This window comes from Antechinus flavipes, chromosome 4, assembly GCF_016432865.1.
Source record: "Antechinus flavipes isolate AdamAnt ecotype Samford, QLD, Australia chromosome 4, AdamAnt_v2, whole genome shotgun sequence".
Lineage (NCBI taxonomy): Eukaryota > Metazoa > Chordata > Mammalia > Dasyuromorphia > Dasyuridae > Antechinus > Antechinus flavipes.
In genome coordinates this window covers 131,538,631-131,560,410 of record NC_067401.1, presented here as the reverse complement: position 1 = coordinate 131,560,410, position 21,780 = coordinate 131,538,631, and the positions used below count along the sequence as shown (strand labels likewise).

General features: G+C 37.6%; 1 protein-coding gene across 2 annotated transcripts in view; it reads left to right on the top strand.

Annotated features, from left to right (window-relative positions):
• The window catches only part of ODAD4 (outer dynein arm docking complex subunit 4), a 79,440-nt gene that overhangs the window by 38,532 nt on the left and 19,128 nt on the right, over nt 1-21,780 (top strand). For both annotated transcript variants that reach the window (XM_051994460.1, XM_051994461.1), the window contains exon 9: nt 21,252-21,448. In XM_051994460.1, coding sequence (XP_051850420.1) covers nt 21,252-21,448 — 197 coding nt within the window. The remainder of the gene's footprint in view (nt 1-21,251; nt 21,449-21,780) is intronic.

Sequence of the window (21,780 nt, the reverse complement as noted above, 5' to 3'; positions counted from 1 at the left end):
TTTGCATTTCTTTTCATTCTGAGTGATTTAGAGTAACTTTTCATCTGACTATTGATTGCTTGGATTTCTTCTTCTGAAAATTGCCTGTTCATATCATTTGATTATCAATTAGGGAATGGCAGTGAACTAAATTCAACTCCAAACTACAATCATCAAAGGAAAAGGAGAGAGGGAGGAAACAAAATAGCATAACAGATAGATTTTTAGAAATCAAAATTTTAATTTTTGTAGCTGGAAAGTTCTATTTTTAAAAAGCAAGAAAAAAAATTAAAACTGTATTTAAACACCAAAAGCAGAGAGAAAAAAAATTGGTTGTTTTAAATCCTAATAGGAATCTCCATATATAACATATAGCAGGGGGTTGGTGGTACTTGGCTGAATAAGAAACTATCCATTCCCTATATTTGCCTCCCAATGTCCTATGTGTAGAAACACTAGTTATCTCCTCCTACCTTCAGGTGTGACTTTTTTCCTAGTCACAGCTCTCAGCTCTTTGTGCTAGGGTTAGGACTCTTTAAGCCTGTGTGGGAAGAACAAAGGTACTTGAGAGATGCCCTAGGCAACTGAGTCTGGGGGAAGCAATTCCGCCTCCTCTTTTGCTAAGCTTCTTTTCCTCTAAAGTCACAGACATCATGGTCCTTTTCCAGAATGAAGATCAAACAACAATAACAGTTTAGCTTCATAGTGCTTGAGAGAATCCATGATATCCAGACTAGCTTTTTTCATTTCTCCACCATTTTGGGAGTTACCATACTACTTATCAATCACATCTCTGATTCTTCTTATTTTTTTTAACCAAGATATGCTAATACTTTATTTTTTTAAGCTTGTTATTTTCAAAATACATGCAAAGATAGTTTTCAGCATTCACCCTTGCAAAACCTTGTGTTCCAATTGTTTTCCCTCCCTTTCCCTTTCCCCCTCCTCTATACAGCAAGTAGTCCAATATATTAAACATGCACAATTCTACATATTTCCACAATTATCTTGCTGTACGAGAAAAATCAGATCAGAAAAAAAAGAGAAAGAAAACAAAATGTAAGCAAACAACAAAAAGGTGAAAATACTATGTTGTGAACCACAGTCAGTCCCCACAGTCCTCTCTCTGGATGCAGATGTCTATCACAAGACCATTGTAACTGGCCTGAATCTTGTTGAAGAGAGCTGCGTCCATCAGAATTAATCGTCATATAATCTTGCTGTTGCCTTGTATAATGATTTCCTGGTCCTGCTCGTTTCACTTAGCATCAGTTCATGTAAGTCTCTCCAAGCCTCTCTGAAATCATCCTGCTGGTCATTTCTTACAGAACAATATTCCATAGCATTCATATACCATAACTTATTCAGCCATCCTCCAATTGATGGGCATCTACTCAGTTTCCACTTTCTTGCCACTACAAAGAGGGCTGCCACAAACATTTTTGCACATGGGGTCCCTTTCCCTTCTTTAAGATCTCTTTGGGAAATAATCCCAGTAGAAACACTGCTGGATCAAAGGGTATGCACAGTTTGATAGCCCTTTGGGTATAGTTCCATATGGCTTTCCAGAATGACTGGATCCGTTCACAGTTCCTCCAGCAATGTATCAGTGTCTCAGTTTTCCTACATCCCCTCCAACATTCATCATTATCTTTTCCTGTCATCTTAGTCAATTTGAGAAGTATATAGGGGTACCTGTCTTAATTTGTATTTCTCTGATCAATAGTGATTTAGAGCATTTTTATATGACTAGAAATGATTTTAATTTCTTCATCTGAAAATTGTTCATATCCTTTAACCATTTATCAGTTGAATAATGGCTTATATTCTTATAAATTTGAGTCAATTCTCTATATATTTTAGAAATTAGGCCTTTTTCAGAAACCTTGAATGTAAAAATTTCCCCCCAGTTTACTACTTCCCTTCTAATCTTGTCTACACTGATTTTGCTTGTACAAAGACTTTTAAGCTGAATATAATAAAAATTATCCATTTTGTATTCTATAATGTACTCTGGGTCTTCTTTGACCACAAATTCATTCCTTCTCCACAGATCTGAGAGAGAGATCCTTTCTTCTTCTAATGTGCTCTTTATGTCTAAATCATGAGCCCATTTTGATCTTATCTTGGTACAGGATGTTAGATATGAGTCAATGCCTAGTTTCTGCCATACTAATTCCCAGTTTTCCCAGTAATTTTTGTCAAATAGTGAGTTCTTATTCCAGAAGCTGGGGTCTTTGGATTTATCAAACACTATGTTATTTTGTCCTGTGAACCTAACTTATTCCACTGATGAACTACTCTCTTTCTTTCTTTTTCTTCTTTTTTTTTGTAATCTGAATAATTCACTTTTTATTTTGTGATTCTCTTTTCCTGCTTTGGTTTTAAGAAATTCCCCCTTCCCCCATCCATAGATATTTATTGACAGAACATATGCATGGGTAATTTTTCAACATTGTCCCTTGCAATCACTTCTGTTTTTTCCGTTCCTTCCTTCCATCCCCTCCCCTAGATGGCAGGCAGTCTCATACATGTTAAATATGTTAAAGTATATCTTAAATACAATATATGTGTGCATATTTATACAGTTCTCTTGTTGCACAAGAAAAATTGGATTTAGAAAGGTAAAAATAACCTGGGAAGAAAAATAAAAATGCAAGTAGTCCACACTCTTTCCCAGTGTTCCTTCTCTGAGTTTAGCTGATTCTGTTCATCACTGATCAATTGGAACTGAATTAGATCTTCTCATATCCACTTCCATCAGAATTGATTCTCATATAGTATTGTTGTTGAAGTGTATAATGATCTCCCATTTCCACTCATTTCACTTAGCATCATGAACTATTCTATTTTTTAGCCAGTACCAAGTGGTTTTGCATATCTCTGGTTCTTGCCAAAGCCCCAAATCAGACATCCAGCAATTTGGAAAGAGGTTTTCCTTCTCTATGTATTTCAGACCACCTGAACCTGTCTGCTGCTTCCTTTAATTCCCCAGAATGACACACCTTTCCCCTTTCTCCATGTTCAGAATGGCGTCTTGGAGAAGCCAGGTTTTTCTTGAGTACACTTGGCCATCATACAGCAAACAGATTGTTTCAAAGAAATATGATGGAAGGACATTCTATAAGAGCAGGGCAGCACAATGGGGGCAAGCCTAGGAGTTTTCCCAGGGTGTTGATAACCTGGGGAGAAGCTGCAGTCATTTGCTTTTCCATTCTCTCTCCTGGAAGTTTGTGGTTCTGAAAGCAGCTGTAGCAGTGGTGGCTGGTTGGGTGCTTTGAGATATCTGGCTCTCCCCTCATGTTTCCTAAAATTTCAGCTCCATCAATTCAGGTCCAGAAACATGGACTCACATAGGACAACCTGAGAGATTTTCTGTTTGCCTACAGACACTAGACTCCACTGCCTAGCTCAAGTGACCTTCTATGTACGTACTAGAACCCCAGATTCTGACTCTTCTGGGCTGTCTGCTAAAGTTCCCTAAGATAGTGGGGATGCAACTAAAGTTCTCTGGTTTCCTTGGAGAGTCAAGAAAAACTTCTAGATGCTTATCAAAAGTAATATTCCTTAAGAAACTTTTTCTCAATATCTTGACCTTGATCAGAATAAATCTTGGCAGAGAAGTCATAAAGCAAGAGATGCTTCTCCTGTTGCTACCCTGAAAAGTCTGGAGGTACCAACTGCTTTCTCATACTTTCTGCAGGATCAGTGAGAAGACAATTTTATATATCTGCCATGTCTGTCCTCTGAGGAATTAAATTTGCATCCTTATTATTACCCTCCCCCAACCCCTTACTTGGCCTGGACCATTCCTCATAGAATTTGAGTGTGCAGTTCCTCACTCCCTAAAGACCAGTGGGAAACAACATTAATGACACAGCCACAGATATAGGTCCTTTAATGGCACACTCACTAATAAAAATTCCAAACTTTCAGCTATGCTGTCTCTCGCTCTCTCTTAAAAACTTTGTCATTGGTGTCTTTTGCTTTTATGTTATTTTCATTTTATCCCTCCCGAGAGCCCTTCTTGGTGAGTCATCCCTTGTGATAAATAATTTTAAAAAGAGAAAAAAGTCATTGGGTCTTTGAGTACATGTCTTTGAGTACATGCAATGTTCCACATCCATAGTCTTTAGCCTCTGAAGAGAGGGAAATGTTTTCTCCACTATCCTCCAGGGTAGAGTCTCTTGATAATTGTGGTTTTGGATAAGCTGGATTTTCATGAGATTGTGGCCTATCGTAGCTACACAAGGCAACATGATCCTGGGGAAATAGTGCTGGCTCCAGAGCTGGAGGAGCTGGGTTGAAATCCTGCCTCTGAGGCTTACTGCCCCTTTGACCTTGGGCACACACACCTCTCTACTTTCTAGGATCTTGGAGAGTCAAGAAAGATTTCTAGATGAGGAGAAAGTTGAACTAGAGGAGTTTCTCAGGTTCCATTCAACTCTAGATCCATAAGCTCCCTCCCTTTCTGTCTGTCCCTGTCATTCTCATCTCCTCTCCCGGCATCATCACCATGCTGATGGGCTAACTCACATTATTCTTCACTTAGTGGAACCCTGGCTAACCCCTCACCCATCTCTGGCTGGCTGAACATTCCTTGGGATCCCCAGCCCTCAGCATAATGCCTGGCACATATTAGGTGCTTAATAAATCCTTGCTGATGACTAAGAGTTTACTAAATCCTAGGAGTTCTACTCTCATTTCTTATCTAAGAAATCCCAAAATGTTGCCTGAGGGCCAGAATCCTGTTGCTCCTCTCTGCCTTCTGCTTCCATTTCTCACCCACTTGACCATGTTTGAAAATATTCAGAAACTCAGTGATAATGACATACTTCTGATGGTAGCCACCAAATTCTAGAGAGTCTTGCTCTCTAAAATTTTTCAGATATGGTCAGGTGATTTGGGCTTTTAACTTTTGAGATTAATACTTGCCTGCTCTATGTACTAAGACATTGTGTGACTCATGTATCTAACTATGAGAAATATATGCATTTTCTTCTGCTTTTTGCAGGGACAGCTAGGTGGTGCAGTGGATAGAGCACCAGCCCGAAGTCAGGAGGACCTGAGTTCAAATTTGACCTCAGACACTTAACACTTCCTAGCTGTGTGACCCTGGACAAGTCACTTAATCACAATTGCCTCAGCAAAAATAATAATAATAATAATAATTCTTATTGCTTTAAGAAGTTATTGGTTTCTATTTGCCCCATTATAATCTTCAGGGAGTGTGTTCCTTTGGCAATGTTTAGTACCTCTTGTGCCAAACTATTAATTCCTTTTCAAAATCTATTTCCTTGGTTCTCATTTCTTTTCCAGTTTTTTATTCAAGTACTCTTATTCTATTTATAAAAAACATTTTTAACTCTTTTAAAGTCTTACCTCACCTTTCTCAAGAATTCTAGTTGAGTTTGTTCCCCAGACTGGACCTTGTAGATTCTCCTAGCTACTATTGAGCTAAACAATGTTGGTAGGGAAAAAGAGGCTTAGCAAGTAAGGAGAAAGAATAATTTTCTCTGAGGCTTTGCTTGTAGGTAATTTGGAGTCATTCTCTTCTTCTGTGTTTGCCTTGAGCATCCCTGTCACTGTAATTGATTTTTATGGTGGGATTCTTTTGTTGTTTGCCCATTCTCCCAGCCTGCTTTCTGACTTTGGACTTGATATTACCTGGCTGGACTGGTCCCATTGTTGCTTTCTTGAGGTTTTGAAGGATTTCAAGGACAGATTGGGAACCTGCATACTTTCAGTAATCCCAAAGCAGTTTGCTCCAAAGCAAAGTCTGATTGTTGCCCTCTGCTCTGAGACTTGTAAGTTCCTAACCTGGGTTTGGGTCCCTGCCAGAGTACATTGCTGCTGGATTCTTCCCCCTATTAACCAACTGGAAAGCTCCAGTGCTTCCAGGTAGCAGACTTGCCTTTGTTCTGGGATTCTTACCTTGGTTATTTCTCTGCAATCTTTGCTGTGGGCTGGGATGCTAGAAATAAGACCCTACAGAACCTGGGATCTGAGCTAGACTGCTGCTGCTGGCTTCTGAACTTTCTCCTTTCTTTCCTTCTTTTCTTTTCTTTCCTTCCTTTCCTTCCTTCTTTCCGTCTTTTTTTCTTTCTTTTATATTAAAGCTTTTTATTTTCTCAAAACATATGCATGGACAATTTTTCAACATAAACCCTTGCAAAACCTTTTGTTCCAAATTTCCCCCCTTCTCCCCACCCCCTCCCTTAGATGGCAAGTAATCCAATATATGTTAAACATGTTAAATATATGTTAAATTCAATATATGTATACATGTTTATACAATTATCTTGCTGCAAAAGAAAAATCAGATAAAAAAGGGAAAAAATGAGAAAGAAAACACAATGCAAGCAAACAGTAACTAAAAGATTGAAAATACTATGTTGTGAACCACACACAGTCCTCTCTCTGGGTGTAGCTGGCTCTCTTCATCACAAGACCATTGGAACTGGCCTGAATCAGCTTGTTAAAGAGAGCCACATCCATCAGAATTGATCATCGTATAGTCATCTTGTTGCCATGTACAATGATTTCCTGGTTCTGCTCATTTCACTTAGCATCAGTTCTTTTAAGTCTCTCCAGGCCTCTCTGAAATCATCTTGCTGCTCTGAAATCATATTGCAGAACAATGATATTCCATAACATTCATATACCATAACTTATTCAGCCATTCTCCAATTGATGGGCATCCATTCAGTTTCCACTTTCTTATCACTACAAAAAGGGCTGCCACAAACATTTTTGCACATGTGGGTCCCTTTCCCTCCTTTAAGATCTCTTTGGGATACAAGCCCAGTAGAAACACTGCTGGGTCAAAGGGTAAGTGCAGTTTTACAGCCTTTTGGGCATAGTTCCAGATTGCTCTTCAGAATGGATGGATCGTGAACTTTCTCCTTTCATGGCACATTTCCCAAAGATCTGGTCCTCTGACCTAGATCTATAACCCAGAACTGGCTAGGGAGTGCTAGCGCTGCCAATTGGCACCTGTCCCCATCATGGTGCTCCAGTATGGATGTAGCAGAGCCACAAGATGACTTGAAACTCCTCTTAGCATGGAGCACAGAATCACCTTGGCTCTTGAAGTACTCCATTTTAAGCATGCTCCTGCCCCAGCCCTGTCTCCAGTGTCTCTCTTTTGGTCTCCTATCCTCAGCTGGGCTGAATAGTGACTCACTGCGGTTTTTTCTGAACTTCCCCTACCCCTCTGCCAACAATCTTGGCTCACCTGCTTCTCTCCCCACTTCAGCACTGACACTTGTCAGCTGATAACTTTAGACCAGGCTTGAATCAAGATATTGTGATCTATCTGCCTGACTCTTTCCTTGTGCTCTTGCATTTTCTTCCAAATACAGATATACCAACTCCTCCAGCAGTTCATGTCATCACTCACCTTTTCCATGAACTATCAGGTGACATGAGTCCCAGGCATTGGAGCATGTGCTCAAAATGGTAGAATGAAGGCACATGAAAGTCATCCTCTCTATGCTATGGACGCATGGTAATAGTCACCGAGTCAGTCCAACACTGAAAATTTTGGTGATCCAGTGGATGGGGCCAGGCATTTTGAACTTGTGGCCTGGTGCACTGATCCACATGAATCCCCTTGTTCAAAGTTTGGTAGTCTGCACCCAATCTGTATCTTCCCAGGCTTTTATAGTACACGGCTATGGGTAAGGTAACCATTTGGTGGTACTTCAGAACAATTCTGGCAGAGGCTCTGAGAGCTTCTGTCCCAAAGTGGGCAGTTTTCTGAGTCAAAAAGATTAGGTGCCTTTGAGGTAGATTGTGTGTTAACAGATCCCGTGATCTACCATAGACCTCCCTCTTATTTCCCTTCTCCCCTCTCCTCTTTCCATCCTCATGCCCTAAGGAGTGAAATTGTGTGTGTGTGTGTGTGTGTGTGTGTGTGTGTGTGTGTGCAAGTGCATGCGCCCCTCACCTGTGCTTTTCTCCCCTTTGACCAGTGCAGAGTGTGATTCAAGTTTCAGCCATTTCCTCTTCTTCCTCCTTGTTTGAATAGACCTCTTTCTATTCCTTTACCCCAATTATGTGAGATGATTGTCCTTATTCTACTCCATTTTCCTCTCCTAGTACATTCTTTTTCCCTTCCCTTTCCATTCTTCCCACTCTTTTAACAGAACTATTCCCACACTCTTTGTCTGATTAGACTCTCACTTTGTGGTCCTGATGATAATAATCATCTTTCCATATTAAAATCTAATCCCTTATGATTGTTCACTCATGTTTACCTTTTTATGTTTCACTTGATTCTTGTGTTTTCACTTCTGTATTTCTTTTCAACTTTGCTCTTTTCATTAGGGATATTTAAAAGAATTCCTTTTCATTAAAAATCTATTTCTTTCCCCTGTAGGATTATAATGAGTTTTTCTGGGTAGGTTGTTGATTTTTTGCCTTTTAGAATATCATTATTTCAAGCTTTCTTTCTTTTTTTTGAGATAGCTACTAAATCATGTGTGATCCTGACTCTGGTTCCACAGTTCTTGAATTCTTTCTTGTGGGAAACTTGCAGAATTTTTTCTTTTACCTGGAAGCTTTGGATTTGGCTATAATGTTCCTGCGAGTTTCCATTTTTGAGGCTTCTGTCAGGAGGTGACTAATGGAGCCTTTCTATTTCTAATTTGTCCCTCTGGTTCTAAAACCAGGCCTGCCTTGTCTACTTGACCTTTTCCTTGTGCTCTTCCAATTTCTCTCAAATACAGATATACCAACATCTCCAGTAGTTCATGTTATCATCTATTTGAGTGGTGTTTTTCTTTTTTAATAATTTCTTACCCAAAGACCTCAGCTTTTGGGATTAAAAACTCACTATTTGACAAATATTGCTGAGAAAATTGGAAACTAGTGTGGCAGAAAGTAGGCATTGATCCACACCTAACACTGTATACCAAGACAAGATCAAAACGGGTTCATGATTTAGACATAAAGAGTGATACTATAAGAAAATTAAAAGAACAAAGGATAGTTTATCTCTCAGATCTGTGGAGAAGGAAGGAATTTGTGGCCGAAGAACTGGAGTTCATTATTGAACACAAAATAGATAATTTTGATTGTATTAAGTTAAAAAGGTTTTTTACAAACTAAACTAATGCAGATAAAATTACAAGGGAAGCAATAAACTGGGGAAACATTTTTACATTCAAAGGTTCTAATAAGATTATCATTTTTAAAATATATGGAGAATTGACTCAAATTTATAAGAATTCAAGCCATTCTCCAATTGATAAATGATCAAAAGCTATGAACAGACAGTTTTCAGGAAGAAATTAAAACCATTTCTAGTCATATGATAAGGTGCTCTAAATCACTGTTAATCAGAGAAATGCAAATTAAGCAAATTAAGCTACTACAGAAAGGGCTGCCACAAATATTTTTGCTCATGTGGGTGCAAAATCTTCTGTTCCAAATTTTCCCTTCCTTCCTCTCTTCCCCCATCTCCGTCCCCTTCCCTAGATGGTATGTAGTCCAATACATGTTAAATATGTTAAATCATATGTTAGGATTTAACATATTTTTACCATGTTTAACATAGATTGGATTACTTGCCATTTAGGGGAGAAGGTGGAGGAAAGAGGGGAAAATTGGACCACAGGGTTTTCAAGGATTAATGTTGAAAAATTATCCATGCATTTGTTTTGAAAATAAAAAGCTATAAAAAAGATTTTCTTAAAATATGATGTTTAGGATCAGTTTAGGATTTTACATAGTCCATTTATTTTAAAAATTCCTCTCCCCAATATATTCTTCAGGCAAGTTGTTTTTTAAATTAATTTTCTTCTTTTTCTTTTTTTCGTCTTTTGACTATGTTTAAGTATTTTTTATTGTCTCATGGAGTCATTGTTTTCTACGGTATTTGGTCCATTCTCATTTTCAGGGAGTTTATTGCTTAAGTAATGTTTTACTTAATTATATTCTCTTTCTAATTAATTCTTCCACAGCTCTCATTTCTTTTTTATTTTCTCCATTTAGCATTCTCATTTCATTTATAAAAAACACTTTAAACTTGGGGCAGCTAGGTGGCACAGTGGATAGAGCACCAGCTCTGACATCAGGAGGACCCGAGTTTAAATTTGGCCTCAGACACTTCCTAGCTGTGTGACCCTGGCAAGTCACTTAACCCCCAATTGCCTCAGCAAAAAACAAATCAAAACAAAATAAAAACATTTTAAACTCTTAAAAAGATTTCTTCACAAGTATAATCTATATCAGATTCTTTTCCCAGAAAACAATTTATCATCTCAGAAAGGGGAGAGGAGAGAGAAGGAAGAAGGAAAGAATTTGGAACTCAAAATTTTTTTTAAAAAGGGGGAGGGTGTTAAAATTTGTTTTTTACATGTAATTGAGGAAATAGTTGTTAAAAATTTTTTTCCTTGTTTTATCTTTTCCAGAAATTGTAGTTGAATTTGTGCTCAAGCTATGTTTTTCTTTGAATCTTTGTTTATAGATATTTTGGAGTCTTGAGAGTCTCTATTTCATAATTTTTTTTTTATGGTGGGATTTTTTTGTTTGTTTGCTTATTCTCTAAGCCAACTAATTCTTTTCTGACTTTGGATTTTATGTTACAACTTTATGTGCAGGCTCTGCACATTTCTAGAGGAAATGTCTAAGCTGATCCTGCTTTTGATTTTTTGGGGTATTGAATATTGTGGTATTGAAGGACCTCAGGACAGGTTAGACTGGGATGTTCCCAAAGTGGTTCTTCTAGGGCAAAGTCTTATCACTATTTTCCTGTTTTAAGCTCTATAAGTTCTTGACTAGGTTTGTGGGCTTTCCCAGGTTGGAATTTCAATAGACTGCTATTGGACTCAGACACTAATCAGCCAGCTAAAAAGCTCTGCTGTTTCAAAGTGACAGAACTGTAGATTTCCCTTTGATAGGGGATCCCTGACCTGGTGCCTATAGGCTTTAGCTTGGGCTGGTAACTGGAAGTAACACCTGCTCCATTCCTGGGATCAGTCAAAGAGCTGCTGCCTGCTTTGGAATTCGCTGCTTGGTCAGCACACAGTCTAGGGCATTGTACCCGCTTCTCACCTAGAACTCCACTCCTGGACGTGGGTCCCCTCACCAGTCCTCCCTGGATTTATGACTTGCAAAGGGGTTGAGGGTTGTCTGAAGGCCCCTGTTCTTACGCAAGTTTAGGCCTCTGTATGCCGGATTTAGGGCCTCTTTTGGCCCTGGTGCACAACCTCTTCCTGTGCTGGAATATTCTAGGAAGGTGCTCTTGGCTCACATCCCACTGCTAATGTTCATAGACCTCATTGCCTGTTTCCCTGTGCTATCATGGGTTGAAAAAACAGGCCAGTGTGATTTTGTGTGGGATTTCTGCTCAGGGTATATTTTCTAAATCTGATTTGAGGATTGAGACGGCAAGAACTTTGCTGAACCTCTTCCTGGTCTTCCACCGTCTTGGCTTCTGCCATCAGTCTTTATTTTCTCTCAAGCTTCCATATTGGAGGAGGGATTGTTCAGACCTTGAGCCTCGTTTATTGCCTAGAACACTGTGTCTGTTCTTTGTAACAGACTTGTAGCTGGTCCCAACCGTGCTGATAACCCAGGGATGTTGACTTTTGCTGAGTTTTGGCACAACAGGCTGCCTTGTGGTTGACACCCACAGCTTGCCTGAGAGCTCTTGAGTTCACTTTGATAGAGGTAGACAGACCTAAGCAGGTAAAGGTTATTAGAGGTCAAGATAAAGATAGTTATCAGGTGAAGTACCACATGCAAATCCAGCCCATGGATTGGACAGAGCCACTGTAGGAGGCCTTTACATGAGTCCTAGCTACCTCCCAAGAATGAGGAAAGGTTCCTCAGCTGGCAAGAGGGACCCACCTCATGGCAGGCACAGGAAAGGATGCAGTTCTGTTACATTATTCCCTGGCTGCAGGTCATAAAACCAAGCCCAGCTGAGGAAGCAGCAGACCTGGGCTCTGACCTTGGACGGGACTCGATTCTCAGTCCCACTTCTAGCCCAGAAGAATAACCAGGGCAGAGAACCCAGACCAAAGGAACTCTGAAATAGCAATTTTTCCTCTGGCAATTTTTCCTGGTGGCGGTTGATTTCAATGCAGTCTAGTACAAGTGGAATGAAAACATTTAGGTTGTGAAGGATCTTTAAAAACAAACAGATCCTCGAGGAAATAGGGAGACAGTAAAAAACAATTTAAAGGTCCCCCTTGTGACTGGTCGTGCAAAACAGATCCACACATTGTTTGTCAGTCTGAGCCCCTCATTGATGTGCCAGGAAATAACATGGTAAATCCTCAGGCTTCTGCCTTAGGGTGGTCATTGTAATTATTAGTTGTTTGGTGGTAGTTGTATAGAGTTGTATGTGGTAGTCACCACACAACCTAGTCTGACTGTGCTTGCTTCATACTGCACTGTTTCAATCCACTTCTCCCAGGTTTCTCTGAATCAATCCCTTTGATAGTTTCTTACGGCACAATACAGTCCCAATGCATTCATATATTATAAATTGTCTTGCTATTTCTCATTTGATGGCATCCAATTTGTTTTTAGTCCTGTAGAGTTAGATCAAAAGGTATACATAGTTTATTGACTTTTAGCGGGGGAGGGGAGGTGGAGTTTGTTCATGGCTTTCCAGAATGGTTGAATTACTTCATGTATCCTTCCACAGTTTTTCATTAGTGTGCTGGTTCTCTAACAATCTTCTCTAACAATTGTTTTTGTTTCTTTTTCTTTTCTATGATTAATCTGATATGAAATGAAAGCAAACTTCAGAATTTCTCTTACCACTAGTAATTAGGAGCATTTTTCCCAAAGTTATTGACAGCTTGCTTTCTTCTTTTGAAAACTCCCTGTTCATAGCCTTTGACAGTTTACATTTTGAGGACTTGCTATTGTTCCTATGTTTGTAACAATTCCTAATTTATCTTGTATGTCTGAAATTTACTGCAAAGAATTTTCTCCCACAACAAAGATTGCAAGCCCTCTAAGTGTATTTGGCCCTCAGCCAAAAATATCATAGGCAGCAAAATTATCTGCAATATTGAACAAGAAAAAATGAACATTCAATGAATTTGCAGATTTTCAGGATTTTCTATCAACCAAACTCGAGCTTACTAAAAAATTTAACATATAAGGGCCAATATCAACAATTGTTTTTAAGGAACTCAAGATGGACAAATTGCTTATGCTTTTTTAACATGGGAAATGTATAGCATATGTTTAAGACTGACAATAGGACAACTCAAAAGAAAGATTGGGGCAGAGTTAAGGTAAAAATAGTAATTATGTCATACGAATGAGGTGTGGAGGAAGAATAGACACAGAGGCATTAGAGGGGGGAGGAGGGCTCATAGTTCTGAAAACTTACATTGGGAATGGGTTCAATAGGCAACATCACATATATACTGTGAAGGGTTCATATAGCACGCTCCAAAATCTATAAAGAAATAAGGAGGGAGGGATGAATAGCTGGGGAAACAAAAGCTGTGGGAAGAAGACAAGAGAAGGATCATGGGAGAGGTTAAGTAATAGGAAGACAAGTTAGGAGCAGAATTAAAGCAAAGGCTAAGTAGGGATAGAAAAGATATATGTGTGTGGGGGGGGTGGCTTTGTGTGTATATGTATATGTATGTGTATGTATATATCTACATATAAATATATCCTTAATAATAGCTTCTTGGGAGTGGGGGTGGGATAAAAGGGAGGAAAAGAATAAAGTAAAAAAGGTTCACAGCAGAAAACAAACTATTTACAAGGAAGTAAAGAAAAAATGGACCCTCATGAATATAATTTCTTCTACTAATATATATGTACATATGTACATATATGTATACACACACATATATTTTTTTTCTTGAACTCTGGTAATTTGTTATATATTTTGAATCTTCCTTGATTTCTGATGGGCGTATGACAATGTTCTCTCTTGTTTTGTTTCATTTTGTTTTGAATTCTTTTTCTGTTTTTATTTTGTTTCTTTAAATAAAAATAAATTTGAAACAAAAAGCCAAAGATTTCCCCCTAGTTAACATTTTCCCTTCTTTTTAAAATTTTCTTCCAATCCTTCATTTATGTAATCAAATTTATCTTTTTTTTTTTTTTTTTGATCTCCTGTGATACTCTTCATCCATTATCTGGTTAAGAAATATTCAACTTTCCAAAGCTGTAAAAAGTATCTCTTAACTTGTTCCTCTAATTTATTCATGATATGACCTTTCACATCTAGATCATATATCCATGTGGAATTTTTTGTGGTAGAAGGTATGAGGTGGTGTTCTAAACCTAATGTCTGCCAAACTATTTTCCCAACTTTGCCAATAATTTTTTTCAAATAATGAGACCTCACCTTTACTTCAGTTGATTGCATCTGAGTCTTGTGTACTTTTCTATTTTTTAAATCAGTTCCAGAGAATTTGATAATCACTCTCTGTTATATAATTTGAGATCTGGTACAAAGAGGCCTCCTTTCTTTCCCACTTTCCTCCATTATTTCTTTTGGAATTTGTGATCTTTTGTTCCTCCAGATGAATCTTCTTGTTTTTACTAGTTCTACGAAAGCAAACCATTGGTAGTTTGATTGATATAGCATTAGATCTATAATTTAATTAGAAATGCCACTTTTATTATATTAACATGACCTAATCACTAGTAGTTAACATCTGTCCAATTATGGAGGTACTTATATTTCTATAAAGAGTGTTTTAGTCTACCTTTTTTTTTCAAATGTTTTGGAGTATTTTATATATTCTCTAATCTGATCATAATTTCTTTAGCTTTTTTTGAGGGAGTCTATTATTCAGAATGACTCATTAAATGAGAGGATTTATTTTATATCCTTTACTGATGTTTGTAATTGGTAATAGATTTTTAGTTGATTATCTAAGTAAATCATGTTATTTGTGAAAGCAATTTTATTTCTTCTTTGATTATACTGATTCCTTTAATTTCTTTTTCTCATCTTATTGCTATGGCTAACATTTCTAGAATATGAAATAATATCAAATAAAATAGATAATATAATAAATAATAGTTTAAATTAAATATTAAATAATAGTGATGACAATGGACATCCTTGATTTACTACTGAATTTATTGAAAAGGCCAGTAGCATTTCTCCATTACAGTTAATTCTTGTTCAATCAAATCTTACCTTTTTGTGAACTTATTTTGGGGTTTTCTTGGCAAAATACTGGAGTAGTTTACCTCTGGTTCATTTTATAGATGAGGAACTGAGGCAAACAGGGTTAAGGGATTTGCCCAGGGTCACACAGTTAAGACAAAGTAAATATGTATGAGACTATTTTTGTACTCAGGAGATGAGTTTTCCTGATCCCAAGCCCAGCTTCTAATTCCAAATTCTTATCTACTGCGCCATCTAGTGCCCCAACAACAATACTTACTTCATTAAGAAAGGTTCATTTTTTCCATGCTTTAATATAAAGTATATATGTGTGTGTGTGTTAGTGTTATATTTTATCAAAACATTTTTTTAATCTACTTATATATTCATGTAATTTTAATTATTTTTCTCATTGATATAATCTATTATGTTAAAAAGTTTCCTAATATTGAATCAACTCTGCATTTCTGGTAGAATCTAAACTGGTCATGTAGTATGAGCTTTTAAATATGTTGTTGTAGATGCTTTGCTAACACTTTATTAAATGTTTTTGTGTCAGTATTCATTAGAGATCTTGGTCTTTGAGTTACTTTTTCTGCATTACTTTTTGCTGACTTAGGAATCAGGATTGTATTTGTCTCATAGAAAGGAATTGTAGGATCTCTTCTTTCCCCTTTTCTTTTCCCCCCAAATAATTTATTTATTTGTTTTTGCTGAATCATTTGGGATTAAGTGACTTGCCCATGGTCACACAGTCAGGAAGTGTTAAGTGTCTGAGGCCACATTTGAACTCAGGTCCTCCTGACTTCAGGGTTGGTGCTCTATCCACTACCCAATCTAGCTGCCCCCAAATAATTTATATAATATTGGTATTCATTGTTCTTTGAATGTATGTTAGCATTCATTTGTAAATCCATATGGTCCTGGTTTTTTCCTTTGGAGTTCCTCCATGAACTGATCAATTTCTTTTTTCAAATATTGGGGTTATTTAAATCTTGGATATCTGAATTGCTTATATTATTTTCAAATATTCATTTTTTAAAAATCAATTCTATTGGCACATAATTAAGCCAAATAACTTCTGTTATTTCCTCTTAACATGTTATGAATTTTTCCATTTCACTTTTCCAATTTCACATTTCACTTGGCACTTTGGTTTTATTCAAATTTTTTAAATCAAATTAGGTAATGGTTTACATATTTAATTAGGTTTTTTTTTCTCTTAGAAAACTAGTTTCTACTTTTATTTATCCATTGAATTGTTGTTTTCAGTCTTACCTATTTTTTAAGAATGTCTGTTTTTGTTCTTGGTTGGAGTTTAAAATTTTTTTTTGCTTTTCTAATAATTTTAATTGAATGCCCAATTCATTGAGTTGTTTTTTCTTTTAATTTGCTGATGAAAGCGTTTAGAGATGGAGGCAACTAGGTGGCATAGCAGATAGAGCACTAGCCCTGAAGTCAGGAGGATCTGAGTTCAAATTTGATCTCAGACACTTAACACTTCCTAGCTATGTGACTCTGGGAAAGTCATTTTACCCCCAATTATCTCAGCAAAAAAAAAAAAAAAAGGAAAAAAAAAGTGTTTAGAGATAAATATATATATATATATATATATTCCCTTAAGGACTGCTTTGGATGCAATCTGAAACTTTTGGTATATTGTCCCATTGTTGCTATTTTCTTTTCTTTTCTTTTTTTTTTTTAAATTTTATTTAATAATAACTTTATATTGACAGAATCCATGCCAGGGTAATTTTTTACAACATTATCCCTTGCACTCACTTCTGATCCGATTTTTTCCCTCCCTCCCTCCACCCCCTCCCCTAGATGGCAAGCAGTCCTATATATGTTAAATATGTTGCAGTATATCCTAGATACAATACATATTTGCAGAACCGAACAGTTTTCCTGTTGCATAGGGAGAATTGGATTCAGAAGGTAAAAATAACCCGGGAAGAAAATCAAAAATGCAAATAGTTCATATTCGTTTCCCAGTGTTCTTTCTTTGGGCGTAGCTGCTTCTGTCCATCATTTATCCATTGAAACTCAGTTAGGTCTCTTTGTCAAAGAAATCCACTTCCATCAGAATACATCCTCATACAGTATCGTCGAAGTGTATAATGATCTCCTGGTTCTGCTCATCTCACTTAGCATCAGCTCATGTAAGTCTCTCCAAGCCTCTCTGTATTCATCTTGCTGGTCATTTCTTACAGAACAATAATATTCCATAACATTCATATACCACAATTTACCCAACCATTCTCCAATTGATGGGTATCCATTCATTTTCCAGTTTCTAGCCACTACAAACAGGGCTGCCACAAACATTTTGGCACATACAGGTCCCTTTCCCTTCTTTAGTATCTCTTTGGGGTATAAGCCCAGTAGTAGCACTGCTGGATCAAAGGGTATGCACAGTTTGATAACTTTTGGGGCATAATTCCAGAATGCTCTCCAGAATGGTTGGATTCATTCACAACTCCACCAACAATGCATTAGTGTCCCAGTTTTCCCGCATCCCTTCCAACATTCATCATTATTTTTTCCTGTCATCTTAGCCAATCTGACAGGTGTGTAATAGTATCTCAGAGTTGTCTTAATTTGCATTTCTCTGATCAATAGTGATTTGGAACACTCTTTCATATGAGTGGTAATAGTTTCATTTTCATCATCTGAAAATTGTTCATATCCTTTGACCATTTATCAATTGGAGAATGGCTTGATTTCTTATAAATTAGGGTCAGTTCTCTATATATTTTGGAAATGAGGCTTTTATCAGAACCTTTAACTGTAAAGATGTTTTCCCAGTTTGTTGCTTCCCTTCTAATCTTGTTTGCATTAGTTCTGTTTGTACAAAGACTTTTTAATTTGATATAATCAAAATTTTCTATTTTGTGATCAGTAATGGTCTCTAGTTCATCTTTGGTCACAAATTTCTTTCTCCTCCACAAGTCTGAGAGATAAACTATCCTATGTTCCTCTAATTTATTTATAATCTTGTTCTTTATGCCTAGGTCATGGACCCATTTTGATCTTATCTTGGTATATGGTGTTAAGTGTGGGTCCATGCCTAATTTCTGCCATACTAATTTCCAGTTATCCCAGCAGTTTTTATCAAATAATGAATTCTTATCCTAAAAGTTAGAATCTTTGGGTTTGTCAAACACTAGATTGCTATAGTTGACTATTCTGTCTTGTGAACCTAACCTTTTCCACTGATCAACTAATGTATTTCTTAGCCAATACCAAATGGTTTTGGTGACTGCTGCTTTATAATATAATTTTAGATCAGGTACAGCTAGACCGCCTTCATTTGATTTTTTTTTCATTAATTCCCTTGAGATTCTCAACTTTTTATTGTTCCATATGAATTTTGTTGTTATTTTTTCTAGATCATTAAAATATTTTCTTGGAAGTCTGATTGGTATAGCACTAAATAAATAGATTAGTTTAGGGAGTATTGTCATCTTTATTATATTCGCTCAGCCTATCCAAGAGCACTTAATATTTTTCCAGTTATTTAAGTCTGACTTTATTTGTGTGGAAACTTTTTTGTAATTTTGCTCATATAATTCCTGACTTTCCTTTGGTAGGTAGATTCCCAAATATTTTATGCTATCAACAGTTATTTTGAATGGAATTTCTCTTTGTATCTCTTGCTCTTGGATTTTGTTGGTGGTGTATAAAAATGCTGAGGATTTATGGGGATTTATTTTATATCCTGCTACTTTGCTAAAATTATGAATTATTTCTAATAGCTTTTTAGTAGAATCTCTGGGGTTCTCTAGGTATACCATCATATCATCTGCAAAGAGTGATAGTTTGGTTTCCTCATTGCCTACTCTAATTCCTTTAATCTCTTTCTCGACTCTTATTGCAGAGGCTAGTGTTTCTAATACAATATTGAATAATAATGGTGATAGTAGTTGCCATTTTCTTTAATGAAATTCCCTTTTCCCAGTGAGAGAGAGCTTCAATATGTTTCCAGATAATTGAAATTCTCTATCAATACTCTATCATTTCTCCATGTTACACTAATGATCTGTTTCCCAACTTCTGTCTCTTTTTTATGTCCAAAGGGTTTCTAATATAATCCAACAGCAATATTGTTTTTGTCTTTGTCTTAGTTGATCTGAGTTGCTCCAAATTTTTTCCATCACGTTTTCCTTATCTGGCTCCTTATATTGCCTCAATTAATTATGTCTTCTTAATATACAATGTTGTTTACTCCACTCCTTTTACTTATCTTGCTACTTTTGAATAAAGGACTCTTCCAGAGCCATTTTCCATCCCCCCAAATTTCAATGATACTTATAGGTCAATTTTTAAAAAATTATCTTAAGATCATTTGTTCACCGTGCTCAGTATTTACATGTTGTGCATTCTTGTTTTGGCATCATAGGTCATCATTTTTATTGTGGGCTCTTTTCTTAGATCCAGTGATTTCTAGATCCTACATTGGATCCACTCTGTAGGGTGGGAGCGTGAAATCTTAGATTTAATGGTAGAAGGGACCTTTGAGGTCATTGCATCAAGTTAGTTCATTTGACATTTGTATAAGCATTTTTCTTCATTTTCAGACAGACCTAAATTTGAATCCCTGTTCTAACACTTACTACTTTGTGTTATTTGGGGGCAAGTTATTTAACCCAAGATTTCTTAAACTTTTCCACTTGCTATCTCTCATGGCTGAGAAATTTTTACATAACCCCAGGTATAGAAATGATGTGGCTGATGTAGCACCAAATGTGATTTTTTTAGGCATCAGATGATATTAGGCAAGAGATGTTGGGGTTCGGTCATGTGAAGAATTCACCGTGATCTTTCTCTCTGGCAAAAGATTTATTTAGAAGACGTTACAGAGAAAATGAAGAGATACAATAGACATCAGAAATGTAAATAGAAGAGTTGGGAGAGCATAGAAAGGGTTTTAATAATTAACGATGGAAAAGACAAGTTCCTCAGTGGATCTCACAATTACTCAAGAGAAAGGCACACCAACACCCCATGAAGTTGGGGCATGCCCTTAGCTGGCAGGCTAAGTCCTAGCGCCCTAAAAGAGAAGTGGGGTCTAAGAGGAGAAACACCATAAGGCAGAGTGGGTTAGGAGAGACACCACGGAGCCTGGGGGAGGAGTAAGGGAAAAGACACCATGGGTGATCTGACCCAAAGGAGTACAGCAAATATGGCATGGACCATAGGTGGATTTATGGGAAAAACTTACCTTCAGGGACTTTATCAATGCTTCAGTTTCTCTCTGCCTACCATTCAGGACCTCATCATAAGTATATAAAATAGGTAAACAAATCAAACATTCTGATAATAAATCATAATTTTACAATCTCCATATGTGACTACATATGCTTTATCCTCTTGAGCAAATGGAGTAAATTATATTTAAAATCCCTATCTCACTGTGCACTTTGCAAACCTTCATGTGCTACATAAATGTGAGCTGATCTCAATATCTTATGTCCCTAGAAGTAGGTGATACACAACACAGGGGCTCAGAGCAGAGAGAAGCTAGAAGCAGGAAAGCCAGTTAGGCTGCTATCGTATCAATACAGTCCAAAGATGGTGATGAGGTTCTGACCCTGGTGGGAGCAGAGGAACTAGGAAGCATGGGGATGGGGTGGGAGCAAATTTGAAATTTGTGAGAGTTCACAATTGATTGTGTTTAGGGAAGGATGGGGGGAAGAGTCAAAAGGACTAAGTCCAGGTAGCTGTGATTATTTTCACATTTGTAAAAGGAGTTTCTTCAGAGGAAAGGGACCTACTGATTGACTATTCTTTCCTCCTGTGAGGGGAGAATATGCAGAAATGGGCATGTACTACAACAGGAAGAGTTTAGGTTAGATTTCAGAAAGAACTTCTTAAAGAAATATAAAGTAATAAAACAAGTGAAGCAAGGAATCTAGATTCTTTCTTTTCTCTGAGATTCTTTAAAAAAGAGAGATTCTCACTTATAGGATTTTATTTTACATGAGAGCAAGGGGCTAAACAAGATCACATTCCCTATTGCAATATTGTAGGGCTTACTGATTTTCACTGGGCTTCTAAAACAGGACTGATGACACCTTAGGTGGCCCCCAGAGTCCTGTGGATGTGGGAGAGAGCTTCTCAATAAGTTTGCCCTCTCCCCCTGGTGTTTTCTCAGGTGGGAGGAGAAGATCCCGCTGGCAAAAACCAGCCTGGAGAAGACCTGGCTGTTCCATGAGATTGGCCGTTGCTACCTGGAACTCAACCGGCCTTGGGAAGCCCAGGAGTATGGATTGAAGTCCCAGGCATGTGCCGAAGAGGAGGGGGATGTCGAGTGGCAGCTCAACGCCAGCGTTCTGGTGGCCCAGGCACAAGGTACCAGTGGGGACCCCGAGCCGCTGCTCTGTGTGTGCCGCCTAATGGTCCCAACCGGCCATGTCGTGGTCCTGCCCCATCTGAGCTCACTCTCCTGTGGCCTCAGGTCTCCCGCTAGAGTGATCCAAACATAGTCAGCTAATAACTGAGCAACCACTGTGTGGGGGGTACGGTGGGCTTGGGGCGGGGGGTGTGAAGGGCCAAAGAAATGCCCTCATTTATATTTATACACTCCCTCTGGAAGATTTAAGTTGAATAAGACAAAAGCAGGTAAAGCAAGTTATGAGGCAACGAAGAACAAGGATCACCTCTCATAATTGCTCCCCCTAATA